The 12,622-nt window shown below is 38.1% G+C and overlaps 1 protein-coding gene across 1 annotated transcript; it reads left to right on the top strand.

Annotated features, from left to right (window-relative positions):
* The first annotated feature begins 4,892 nt into the window (after positions 1-4,892).
* Positions 4,893-10,178, top strand: LOC142652540 (phosphatidylinositol polyphosphate 5-phosphatase type IV-like). Its single transcript, XM_075828189.1, has 12 exons — positions 4,893-4,904; positions 4,941-5,011; positions 5,233-5,357; positions 5,635-5,754; positions 7,205-7,300; positions 7,411-7,572; positions 8,159-8,274; positions 8,679-8,815; positions 9,029-9,128; positions 9,496-9,617; positions 9,746-9,827; positions 9,917-10,178. Exons 1-9 carry the CDS (start codon positions 4,893-4,895, stop codon positions 9,102-9,104), a joined length of 915 nt encoding a protein of 304 aa, XP_075684304.1. The 3' UTR covers positions 9,105-9,128; positions 9,496-9,617; positions 9,746-9,827; positions 9,917-10,178.
* Positions 10,179-12,622: the final 2,444 nt, after the last annotated feature.

Raw genomic sequence — 12,622 nt, 5'->3', positions numbered from 1 at the left:
GTATAGGCCATCAATTTTAAAAACCCAGATAACCCCTTTGAATTATAAAATTCCTGCTTTCTGCAGCTGTCACTGTGTACGGTTTGTTGTATATAAATTTATATAGCTTATATAGCAACATGCAGTAAATCCATATACAGTAAGCTGCCCCTAGTTGTACCTGCAGGCACCCAGAATTGTATTATTTCAATAAAGCTGTGTATAGGGAAGCAGGGAATAAACTCTCTATCAGAAAAACGAAGCTTGGCTTAAAAATATATTTTGTGCATTTCTGGGATCACATATAACACCGCTAACTTGAGAAATATAGAAACATTTATGCCAGATAAACATTATTATGACAAATTATTGGACTTATTTAATGACTAATAAAAGAAACTCCTTGAACCTTTTACATGCTGCTGATTTCCCTGTTAATGGGCTTCATACATACTGTAGTTATATGATGTCCACTGGCAACCATTGGATGATGAGGACATGAGACATTTGTAAATCACTTAAGCATTTCTTGATGTCTCTCCCTGTGTTTACAGTTTACCTAATGGGCCAGCAATGGTTTTAGGAGTGACCCGGATTAAAGGACCAGGCAGGAATTCTTTGGTCCTCATGACTTCAAATGTTGCAGAGAATGTGGTATCCATAAAAATATCATGCAGCCATTTTTCATGAATACATCTGGGTGTTGGTCTTCTACCGCCTCTGGGAGGCCTATGATCTATATAAACTTAGTTGGTTCCGGAAGTTATCCGCCTTCTGGTGCCACAGATCAACTTTTTAGGACAGGAGAGCAACTGGCAGAGATTATGTGCAGTTATCTCTGAGCTATTTATGCTGAATAAGTTCACATCAGGTATGACCGTCTCGTCTCAGGATGAATAGATCGATTCTTACCACCTCTTTATTCCCTCGAGAGCTGAGCACAGGAGATGCAGCATGTAGGATGTTCTTACTGGTGCAGAGCCCCAGAACCTTATGAGGGTCTTCAGGTTTTTAGTCATATTTATTACAAAGATTATGTATTTTAATATAATATTAATTGTTTCCTCCATGTCACACAGACAGAAATTATTATGTATCAGATGTTCAGCAGCTACAGATCCTTACAGATTGCAATAACTATACACACACACTAAATCAACTGTGAGAGATGAACATTACAAGTTCCATGCACCAAGACTGAACCATATCTCCGACTTTTACAATATATTATGGGTTTTAATTCTATCCCTGAGCTCCTTTCTTGGTAGTACCGGGTAAGAGTCTTTCTACGGAAACATTATGAATATAGAAACTGCATTAAAAATATAAATAACAATCAACCATTAAAAATAATGGTAAATCCATACTGAAATATGCAAATTATGTGTGTGGTCATAAAAGCAGCTCACACCGGGTATATCTATTGTGATGTCACTACTATTAATGATGGTAAATCTATACTGAAATATGCTAATTATGTGTGTGGTCATAAAAGCAGCTCACACCGGGTATATCTATTGGGATGTCACTACTATTAATGATGGTAAATCCATACCGAAATATGTAAATTATTGGTACAATCGTAAAAGCAGCTCACACCGGGTATATCTATTTTGATGTCACTACTATTAATGATGGTAAATCTATACCGAAATATGTAAATTATGGGTGTGGTCATAAAGCAGCTCACACCAGGTATATCTATTGTGATGTCACTACTATTAATGATGGTAAATCCATACTGAAATATGCAAATTATGTGTGTGGTCATAAAAGCAGCTCACACCGGGTATATCTATTGTGATGTCAAAGAGCTTGGGTATATGCAATGATGCTGGTCACAGAGCTGTCACTCATCAGTTGGATGTGACCGGTAAGTTCTCTATCATTTCTCTATCTGTACCTGACTCTGATCGATCCATTATATTAGGAACATTGAATTATTCCATGTCTTCAAGATATGGTTTAATAGTGGTTGTAATGTCTATTTTTGTTTTATAATGCAATTGTATTGCTTAAATATCATAGAAAGAACACAGGCTGTAAGAAATGGCAGCCTACATTCAGCCGATAATAGATTTGCAGGGTAACAGTACATCATTTTGGTTCCCTGCAGCCCTGAGAACTTATTATCATTATGTCTCCCGATTGTAAAGGAGAAATTACAGTATGGTCATATTAGGGGACTGTTATGTGGTAAGTCCTTATATTAGTGTAGGTTCCCTAAAAATAATTCCATAAATTAACACATTAACACAATTTAATAACATTCAGAATTTTGATCAAGTAATATAAAAAACATGTAAAAGCCATTGTAAATGCCATATTAAGATCTGTAAGTTATAACAAGTGTAGTTAGGTAATCCTCCTACACGATATGGCCAATAGTAATTGGACATCTCTCCTAATTATTGAGCCAAGAATCAGCTAGATGGGTGTAAAGCACGCCGCCGCTGAACTTTGGAGCAGGGGAAACATGTTCTGTTGAGTGATAAATCACGGTTCACTATCTGGCCATCTAATGGATGAATTTGCGTTTTGTGGCTGCCTCGAGAATGCTACCTCCCAGATAGTGCCTATTATAGAATGGAGTAAAGTTTGTATAATAGTCTGGACTGTTTGTAAGGGGTTGGATTAAATCCCCATTTTTCCAGTAGGGGTTAATAAGACTATTTAGACAATTGTATGCTTCCAACTTTGTGGTAATAGTTTGGGGAAGGCCCTTTCCTGTCCTAGTATGACTGTGCCCCTGTGCACAAAGAGGGCCCCTAAAGTCATGGTTTGACAAATTCGATGTGAAGGAACTTGAGTGTCTGCACAGAACCCGGACCTCAATCCCAACAAACACCTTTGGAGTGAATTGGAAAGGCAATTGCAAGCCAGACCTTCTCGCCCAACATCAGTGCCTCATCCATTGGTGTCCACATACTTTTGGCCATATACTTTAGTGTACCGAGTGTATCTCTATTGTGATGTCACCGAGGTTAGGTATAATGTATAGTGCTGGCCAGAGGGCTGTCAATTATCAGTTGGATGTGACCGGTAAGTACCGTATCATTGCTACGTCTCTAGAAGAGTCTCATCTATCAGTCTCTTTATGAATATTGGATTCTTACATGTAATTCTAGTGTTATTTTTGGTTTTTATTTGTCATGCTTATACACTAGGAAATTGCTTAAATAACAATATTGTGGCCTGTCACATCTGCTCCATTGGCAGAATGCAGATTGCAGACATAAATTGGTGTCTGTATTCTGCTGGTAGATTCATAAAGCAACCACAAAGCAAAGGAATGTGAATGTCCGGCATCTCTGGGAACTTATTATCACACCCTCCAGTTTATAACACCAGTAATTCTCATAATAAATGTTCATAACGGAATTCATATTTATGAATTTGAGGTTTTCTGTCTGTAGAATATACTATTTATATATCAGGTCAATCCTGAATATCAGCTGGTATGGCTATGCAACCAACCTACATCAGGTACACCTATTGTGATGTCTTGAGATATGAGTCTAGCTAGCCGTGTATTTTACTGCGTCTATGGTAGTATTGGTTTTATTACAAGATCTAAACTATTTGATGTTTGAATCATATACATAAATAAATGATTATAAGGAGTATTGCTTTTTTTTTTTTTTTTAGTAATAAAATATTAGTAAGTCCAGGAATAAACAGCCTATTAGCATTCCTCAGACTAAATTGTAGAAGGACAGTGCTAATCCCCTGGAAACGTGTCCTTATTAACAATTAATATTAAAAATAATTATGTATATAATAATAATAATAATAATAAAAATAATAATAATTATTTTAAAAAAGCTAATAGTAAAAAGTATTAATTACTAACTCTAATTACTTAGGTTCTAAATTCTGGCTATCAATTAATATTAAAAAAAAAATTCAACCCCTTAAAATGCCATATGGTCAATTTAACAGCCAATACATTGTTCCAGCTTCCAAACCTAATACAATGTTATCAACAGGGGGTCCCAGCTCCAAGACCCCAAGTCATGTGATCCTCTGACACTTATGATTGACAATATTCTGTTATAGGAATACCCCATTTATTAACTAATTTTTCCAGCTAGTTTCATCACAAGTAATGATTCCCTTATCGTTTTCTGGTCTTTCTAGGTCTTGCTGTTGGATTGACACTGTGTTACTTACTGTGTTGCTTATACGGTTAGCTATTTGTCCTATTTTCTGAGAACTACAGGCGATTAGTCAAATTCTATCTTGACTGTCTGCTGGTTTTCTACCAAGGACATTGGTGCAGTTTTGATCCCAGGCATTAAACAACCATGCCCTTTTGGAAAAAATCTAAGAAATATCAGGTCTCTCAGATTCCTGATAAAGGAAATCTGATGGGAGACATACCAACTATGGAGGAGCCTAACATCTCGCTCCATAAGTTTTCTGTCATCAAAGATATGGCAGATGAAAAATCCAGCGATCCAAGTCACAGCAAATTTTGTGACATTACCTCAAAGAACACCAAGAAGAGCGCATTTAGCCTGCTGTCCCGCCTGCGCTCCAAAAATATCCGTAAAAGGTATGTAACGAATACTTCTCATACATTGCTGAGATATCCAGAGCTATGGTATAACAGTCACTAGATCTGTAATTCTCCCTATATGTTTACAGAAACTTTGGCAGCAGCGCTGTGATCGGCGCTAAAGAACTGGATCGCTATTTCCCAGATAGACGGTTGAGACTATATGTTGCCACCTGGAATATGGAGGGAAAGGTGAGAAGTAATGTACAATATTTATTGTGACCCATCAGTGTGCCCGAGCTCAAGTTGGATGAAATGGGCCAGTAGCCATGTCTCTTTAGTTTGTAGTTGAATACACTTAGACAGGTTATATTCTACCCTATGTCAGTTTAGTTGGCGCTCTTTGTATACAATGTTAATGTTTGTATATTTTGAATAGGAATACCCGCAAAATCTGGAGGATCTGCTGTTACCATCAGATGACACAAAAGACATTTATGTTATTGGCGTTCAGGAAGGATGTCCAAACAGGTAAGTCTTCTCAGGTTGTCTTACAACAGCCTATGTCTGCAGATGGACAGCAGGGCGGCTGATACAAATTCTCTCTCAATGCTCTACTTATTGTATTATCACTCCTTAATTTCCAATTTAACTCCAGAGGTTATTATATGGAGTGCTAATACAGATGAGTTGAGTATCTTAATCTTGTGTCATTTGTTAATATGTAAATATGAAATTGTGTCTTCTTGTAGACGGGAATGGGAGATAAAATTACAGGAGACCCTTGGACCACACTATGTATTATACCACTCATCCGGGCTCGGAGTCCTGTATCTCACCATCTTTGTTAGACGGGAACTGATCTGGTTCTGCTCAGGTAAGATTCACATTCCTACATCTACATAATAAGTCCGGAATGGAGTCATTAGTTGGAACACCTTATTTAGTTATAAGAAATAGATGCCTAAGAACTTGGCTCTCAGATTCTAGACTCAGGAGTATTGGAAATCTAAGCGATCACTCCACAGTTACAAAGTATACAATTATGTTCTAGTAATATATCCATAGTTTAATTGGAAATCATTTCTGTTCCATTGTTGCATGTAGTACTCTTCTCCACTGACCCTTCTTTTTGTGTTTAATTTCTTATACAGAGGTAGAGCACACCCATGTAACAACCAGGCTATTCCACCATGTCAAAACAAAAGGAGCCTTGGGTGTTGCCTTCACCGTCTTTGGAACATCTTTCCTTTTTATTAATTCACATCTGAGATGTAAGTATTTCCAATATTAATATATGACTATGTACAGTTTTACTTTGCATAAAATTGTTGCTATTTGATGATAAACTGAAATATATGGGATGATATGAAGAGATCTGTACTAATAATCTTTTGGTAAAAATAAAAGGCTCTTTCCTGTTTGATCAAACTTTTTCTAATCCATCAATCTCATTCTATGTAGTGAGTGGCCAGTAATAGTGGCTGGATAAACGGCCTAACGTCTTCTACAGGCTGCTATAGAAATTCATTATCTTTTGTAAAAAAAAAAGGATTGTGTCTTAGATTTACAGTAACAGAAATATCAGTATTAAAGTGCGTCTGGTGTTCAAAGTGGGGACCCAGAACATGAACCTCCACCTGTCTTCCAAAATGTCAAAACCTGAATTTAAATAGAATTCCCATATAAATACATACTATTTGCAGAAAATAATTTGTGGACGCAATATCCAGACTGCACAGTCATAGAAGTAATACCTAGATTAAAAAAAATATAGAGACCTAGATTATGTTGTCAAAGCAAACTTAAAGGAACAGTGTCATCACAAATTATTTTTTTATATGTTAAAGATGTTAGTGCTTTATTAAAAACGTTTATATTCATTTGTGTGTTTGTGTTTTACTTTTTCTTATTTTTACACTTTTTCTTCCCTATGGGGGCTGCCATTTTTTGTTCCATTTCTGTCTGTGTCGATTAACGACACATACAGACATGGAATACGGCAGCCACAGTCCCATAGGGACTGTGAACGGCTCCCGTCCCATTGACTTCCGTGTACGGCGTCTGTGTGGGAACTGCGCATGCGCCGCTCCCACACAGTCCAATTCGAAATTGGCGCCGTCCGGCGCCATTTTCCTGTGGACCGGAAGTCGCGGCCGGACAGTAATATTACTACTTCCGGTCGCGGCTTCCGGATTTGTGCACTTGGACAAGCGGCAGCAAACGGAGCGGACGGGCCGGAGGGAGCCGCGGCGGCAGGAGCAGGTAAGAGCTTTCAATGTATGTTCGTGTTTGTGTGTTTACTACTGTATGTAAACCTACTACGCTGTGTGTTAGCTCAAAAAATGGCGACACACAGTGTAGGAGGTTACACCGTTCAAACCCCTCGTTTATCCCGGCACTAGCCAGGATAAAGGAGGGGAGGATGCTGAGAGCTCACTAGAGCGAGGGCTTTTAACCCAATGTTGCAATGCTGCAATTTTGGGAACTAGCTCCATCTAGTGACCAAAAATGGGTAGTATTATAAATTAGAAATAATTTATAATATTTCCTGACTCGCGAAAAAAATAAAAAAAATTTGAACAATGTTTAATCACCCACACACTAAATGTTTAATTTTTTTTAAAAAAACATGTTTTTCTGGCAACACATTCCCTTTAAATATGGTGGTTGTCCTAAATTCCAGGAGGTCACATTTACTAATATGTATATTTTTGTTGGCAGTTGGGGCAGTCTACAAGAGGATCCAGGACTATAAAACCATCACTGAGGGTCTCCGTCTACCTCAAATTATTCCGGAAAGAATCAACTCCAATGCCTGTGAGTATTACTTATGTGGTTGAACCTATGTATCCTTTTATCTCTCTATTTATCTACATCGAGTCCAATGGAGTCATGTGCTCTAATTATGTTTTTTTTTTATTCTACAGTGGACGTCACCAGCCGCTTTGATCGGGTGTTTTGGTTTGGTGACCTCAATTTTCAACTTAAAGAGGACAGAAAAACCGTGGAATCTCTCCTGCAGAAGATCGAAGGAAGAGATATGTCCAGTCTCCTCAAACACGACCATTTGAATGAAGCCAAGAACAATGGTATATTAACTAGTAGACATATCTCTGTCACTCCTCAACCTTCATTATCAGGGTTCTCCACATTCTAACAACTGATGACCTATCCATCAGATAGGTCATCAGTATATCATTGGTGCGGGTCCGACACCTGGACGCTGCACCATTAAGCTGCTCCAGTGGCCTGCGGGCACTGGATGTTATGGGACATAATGCTATGTACGAAGCCGGAAGCAGTTGGCTCCGTACATAGCATACCGGCCGTGATGCAGAACTGCAGGTCTGCTCCTATTCACTTGAATAGGAGCAGAGCTGCAGTACTGCAGCTCGGCTGCAATTTCGCGGCCGGCGCCAACTGCATCCGGCATGTACGTCCGTTGCACTGGACCAGCTGATCTGTGCAGGTGTCAGACCACCACAGATCATGTACTGATGACCTATCTGGTGAGTATGTCATCAGTTGTCAGAAGATGGAAAACCCCTTTAATACCACATACACTTCCACAGATTAATACAAATCACTGACATGATGGTTGATATGTTCCCCACATTCTAATATAGTGCTACAATTATCAATTGCTCCTCAACTTTTTTTTATTTCAACTTAAAGGGTCCATATTTCTAGGGTTCAAGGAGCACACCATTGACTTCCTTCCTACATATAAGTTCGACATTGGCACAGACACCTATGATACTTCAGCAAAGCAGAGAATTCCATCATATACGGTAAGATATCTTATTTCCAGGTCTACAGAGCTTGAGAGACAATAGAATCCATGGGGCAGAGCACCCATCATATAAAGAATCCCCTCCCCCAATGTAATGAATTGTTATTATTATAGCTGGAGGAGTAATTTCTTATGAACAAAGCTTCCAGTTCATTTTACTTTTATGTAGTGAGTTTGTCATCACAGTTTCCCAGTGTAATATGTCGTCGCCCAGCATGGCTCAAGGATACTTATTTCATTAAATCTGTGCGACCAAGTCAAACCTAAAATGCAAAAAAGTCCCAATATTCTGCAATATAAATAAAGTAGGCCCAACATTTAGGCCTGTGATGTTTTGCAGTTTAATAATATATTATAATATGATTTCACTGATGATATTTGTTATTTTCATGACCTCTACAGGACAGGGTGTTGTTTAAAAGCCAATGTGAGGGAGATGTGCGAGTCCTGAGATACGACTCTTGCCCTGTTTTGAAGACTTCAGACCACCGACCTGTTTTTGGCATCTTTGAAGTAAAGCTCAGGCCTGGTTCAGATGAGTAAGTCATGTTTTCCTCCATGTTGTTGGTATGATCCTTTCAGTAGCCGTCATTACTACATGGGCCTTATAGCCAGAGCTCACACTTTGGGGCAGGTGGCTGTACACCGGGGTGACAGTACTGGAGGATTATGGGATGTGAAACTAAGCAATAATTGTGTGGTTACCTGCTAACATTATCATATGTCTTAGATCAATATATTTCTCATTCCAGCATCCCTTTGGCTGGTGGACGCTTTGACCGTAAAATCTATTTAACGGCCATTAGGAGGAAAGGACAAAAAAAGTAGCTGCATCTGTTCATGTCCTTACAGGTAAGAGCTTTATAGTTGTCTATTATGTTTGCGGTGAGAATGTTCTTCCATCTCTTAGGTTTTCCTCTGTATCTGTAATTTATTTTATCAACTAATTTAACTAAAGTGTAAATAAGTATTTTGTATCTTAAACTTCCAACTCCTTGTATTCAGACACTTTTTCATTTCTGAATGAAGGTTGTGGGCTTTGGGAGACAACTTCCCCAACTGTAAGCATGTATGTAGTATAGTACAATGAGTTTCCTAAAGGAACCTGTCATCTGAATGGATGGAACAACTGGATTTTATGATGCATTAGCTTCTAAGCAAAACTGATAGATACAAGGAACATTGTTATTGATGGAAGACATTACTTGGCATCTTGCAGGACTCCTAAGGAACAGTTACCATCCCCGGTGCATAAAACATCGGAACATCAGAAAGTTCCCGTAACATGCTGAACAGCGCAGCTCTAGGTCAAACTCACTGCTTGCATCAACCATCTTCAAGGTCTGTAGTGTGACCCCTGGATCAATTAAGAAATGTATTTACCTCAAATCACCTTAAAAAGTCTTCTAGATTTTGTCTGCTAAGAAACACACATTATAGAACATTAATAGCAAATATTTCACTTGCAGCATAAACATCAATTCCGCAGTACATCTGGCGGGAGTAGCGCTCCCTGTCACCGGAGGAGCAACCATCATTGCTGATAGAAAGGTAAGTTCCTCTGGATATGTCCCCTCTCTATATTTATCAAGCAGCCTGAATTATCAATATTTAATAGGGTTGTGTGCTTCTCTCCCCAGGACAAGTCAGCAGATATCAACAGAACATTAACATCAATGCCAATAACAACCAAGGGCAGAATCCGCCATCTTACAAGTATTCCAATTGCGAGACTTAACATTTCTACAACATCTGTCACAGAAGAGACATCAATGTGGTCACCAGGGCATCAATGTCACCCAGAAGACCAGGCTCAGAACAGGAGTACATGTCATCTCTTCTTGTGTCTCTGGAATCCAGATTTTCTGCCCCTTACTGATACTACAGTATATACTGTGACATATGCCATCGTGTTTGCTGGATCTTGTATTACAATCATCTTTACCATCATATATTTTGATCCACAAAAACCTTAAATAAATCTTTAACATCAATCCATAAGTGTGACTGGTATTTATTAGTGTGTTCAGTGCGCGGCTGCAACTTACCACATTGTATACAATTCCCCTAACTGACCCTTCACAGCGCTATTTGTGTGACATCGCGTTTAATCCAGTGGTAGGTGACAGGACATTGTATAATATGTACACATTACAGAGTGTATGCAACGTGCCGCCAGGATTATATCCTGAGTGATAGGAGATATAAAACATATATGATATATTTGATAGTTGCTTAACCCCTTTAGGACACAGCCTGTTTTGGCCTTGTGGACACAGATGATTTTTGAAAATCTGACGTGTCATTTTATGTGGTAATAACTCCGGAATGCTTTTGCCTATCCAAGCGATTCTGAGATTGTTTTCTCGTGACATATTGTACTTTATGTTAGTGAAAAAATTTGGTCGATAAATTCAATATTTTTTGGTGAAAAACTTAAAATTTTAGAAAAAATTAGCATTTTCTAAATTTAAATGTATTTGCTTGTAAAACAGATAGTAATACCACACAAAATAGTTACTAGTTAACATCCCCCATATGTCTACTTTATGCTTGCATCATTTTTTTTCACGTCCTTTTATTTTTCTAGGACGTTACAAAGCTTAGAACTTTAGCAGCAATTTCTCATAATTTCAAGAAAATTTCAATAGGCCATTTTTTCAGGGACCAGTTCAGTTGTGAAGTGGCTTTGAGGGCCTAATATATTAGAAAGTCCCCATAAATCACCCCATTTTGAAAACTGCACCCCTCAAGGTATTCAAAACCACATTCAGAAAGTATTTGAACCCTTTAGGCGTTTCACAGGAATTAAGGCAAAGTAGAGGTAAAACTTACAAATTTCTTTTTTTTTGCCGAAATTCATATGTAATAAAAAAAAATCTGTAACACAGAAGGGCAACTCAATATTTATTGCCCATATTCTGCAGATTTTAGAAATATCCCACATGTGGCCCTAGTGTCCTAATGGACTGAAACACCGGCCTCAGAAGCAAAGGAGCGCCTAGAGGATTTTGGGGCCTCCTTTTTTTAGGAATATATTTTAGGCACCATGTCAGGTTTGAAGAGGTCTTGTGGTACCTAAACAGTCGAAACCCCCCAAAAGTGACCCCATTTTGTAAACTGCACCCCAAGGCATTTTTCTAGGGGTATAGTTAGCATTTTGACCCCACAGTTTTTTTTGCAGAATTTAGTGGAATTAGTTTGTGAAGATGAAAATCACCTTTTTTTCTTTGGAAACATAGAATTTATTCATTTTTACAAGGAATAAAGGAGAAAAAGCACCCCAACATTTGTAAAGCAATTTCTCCCGATTACGGCAATACCCCATATGTGGTCATAAACTGATGTTTGGACACACAGCAGGGCTCAGGAGGGAAGGAGAGCCTTTTGGATTTTGCATGCAGATTCTGCTGGATTGGTTTACAGTGCCATGTCGGGTTTGCAACGCCCCGAAGGGACCAAAACAGTGGAAACCCCCCAAAAGTGACCCTATCTTGAAAACTATACCCCTCAAATAATTTTTCTAGGGTTATAGTGAGCATTTTGACCCCACAGGATCTTTTTTAGAGCTAAGGTGACCAAAAAACAGCGATTTTGGCGCATTAAACTCTTTATTTCTTACAGCGTTCATTGTGCGCAATAAATTAGGTTGTACTTTATTCTGCCGGTTGATACGATTACGGCGATACCATGTGTATAGTTTTTTTAAGTTCTGCAGCATTTGCACAATAAAATTACGTTTCTATAAAATAATTTATTTTCTGACACCATATTCTGAGCCGTAACTTTTTTATTTTTTCATCAAAAAAGCTGTGTAAGGGCTTGTTTTTTGCAGGACGGGTTGTAGTTTTTATTGGTACTATTTTGGGGTAAATGCGACATTTTGATCACTTTTTATACTATATATTGGGAGGGGTGGTGACCAAAAAATAGCGATTCTGACATAGTTTTCCGTTTATTTTGTTTGCGGCGTTCACTGTGCGGAAAAAATAACATTATAGTTTCATAGTTTGGGTCGTTACGAACACGGTGATACCAAATATGTGTTTTTTTTTTACGTTTTCATTTTTTCCCTATAATAAATGACTTATTATAGGAAAACAAAAACTTTTATTTTTCCACTTTTATAAAACATTTTTATTAACTTTTTTTTTACTTTTTACACTCTATTTTTTTGTTTATTAACTTTTTTTTTACTTTTTACACTTTCTTTTTTTACCTGCAGCTCTGATCGCTGCTAGAGTACATTACACTACCTAGGTAGTGTAATGTATTCCAACTGTCAGTGTGACGTCACAGTCATTCTGACAGTTAGTCTACGAGGGCCAGCCTGAGGCTGGTCCTCA

Source organism: Rhinoderma darwinii, chromosome 5 (assembly GCF_050947455.1).
Source record: "Rhinoderma darwinii isolate aRhiDar2 chromosome 5, aRhiDar2.hap1, whole genome shotgun sequence".
Lineage (NCBI taxonomy): Eukaryota > Metazoa > Chordata > Amphibia > Anura > Rhinodermatidae > Rhinoderma > Rhinoderma darwinii.
This window is presented reverse-complemented; position numbering and strand designations above follow the sequence as displayed.

Bases quoted from the DNA above. Each gene is read 5' to 3' on its own strand.
- LOC142652540 (XM_075828189.1), top strand. The intron at 5,012-5,232 runs GTAAGTCTTCTC...GTCTTCTTGTAG, and splicing joins CAGGAAGGATGTCCAAACAG to ACGGGAATGGGAGATAAAAT. The intron at 7,573-8,158 runs GTATATTAACTA...TTCAACTTAAAG, and splicing joins GAATGAAGCCAAGAACAATG to GGTCCATATTTCTAGGGTTC.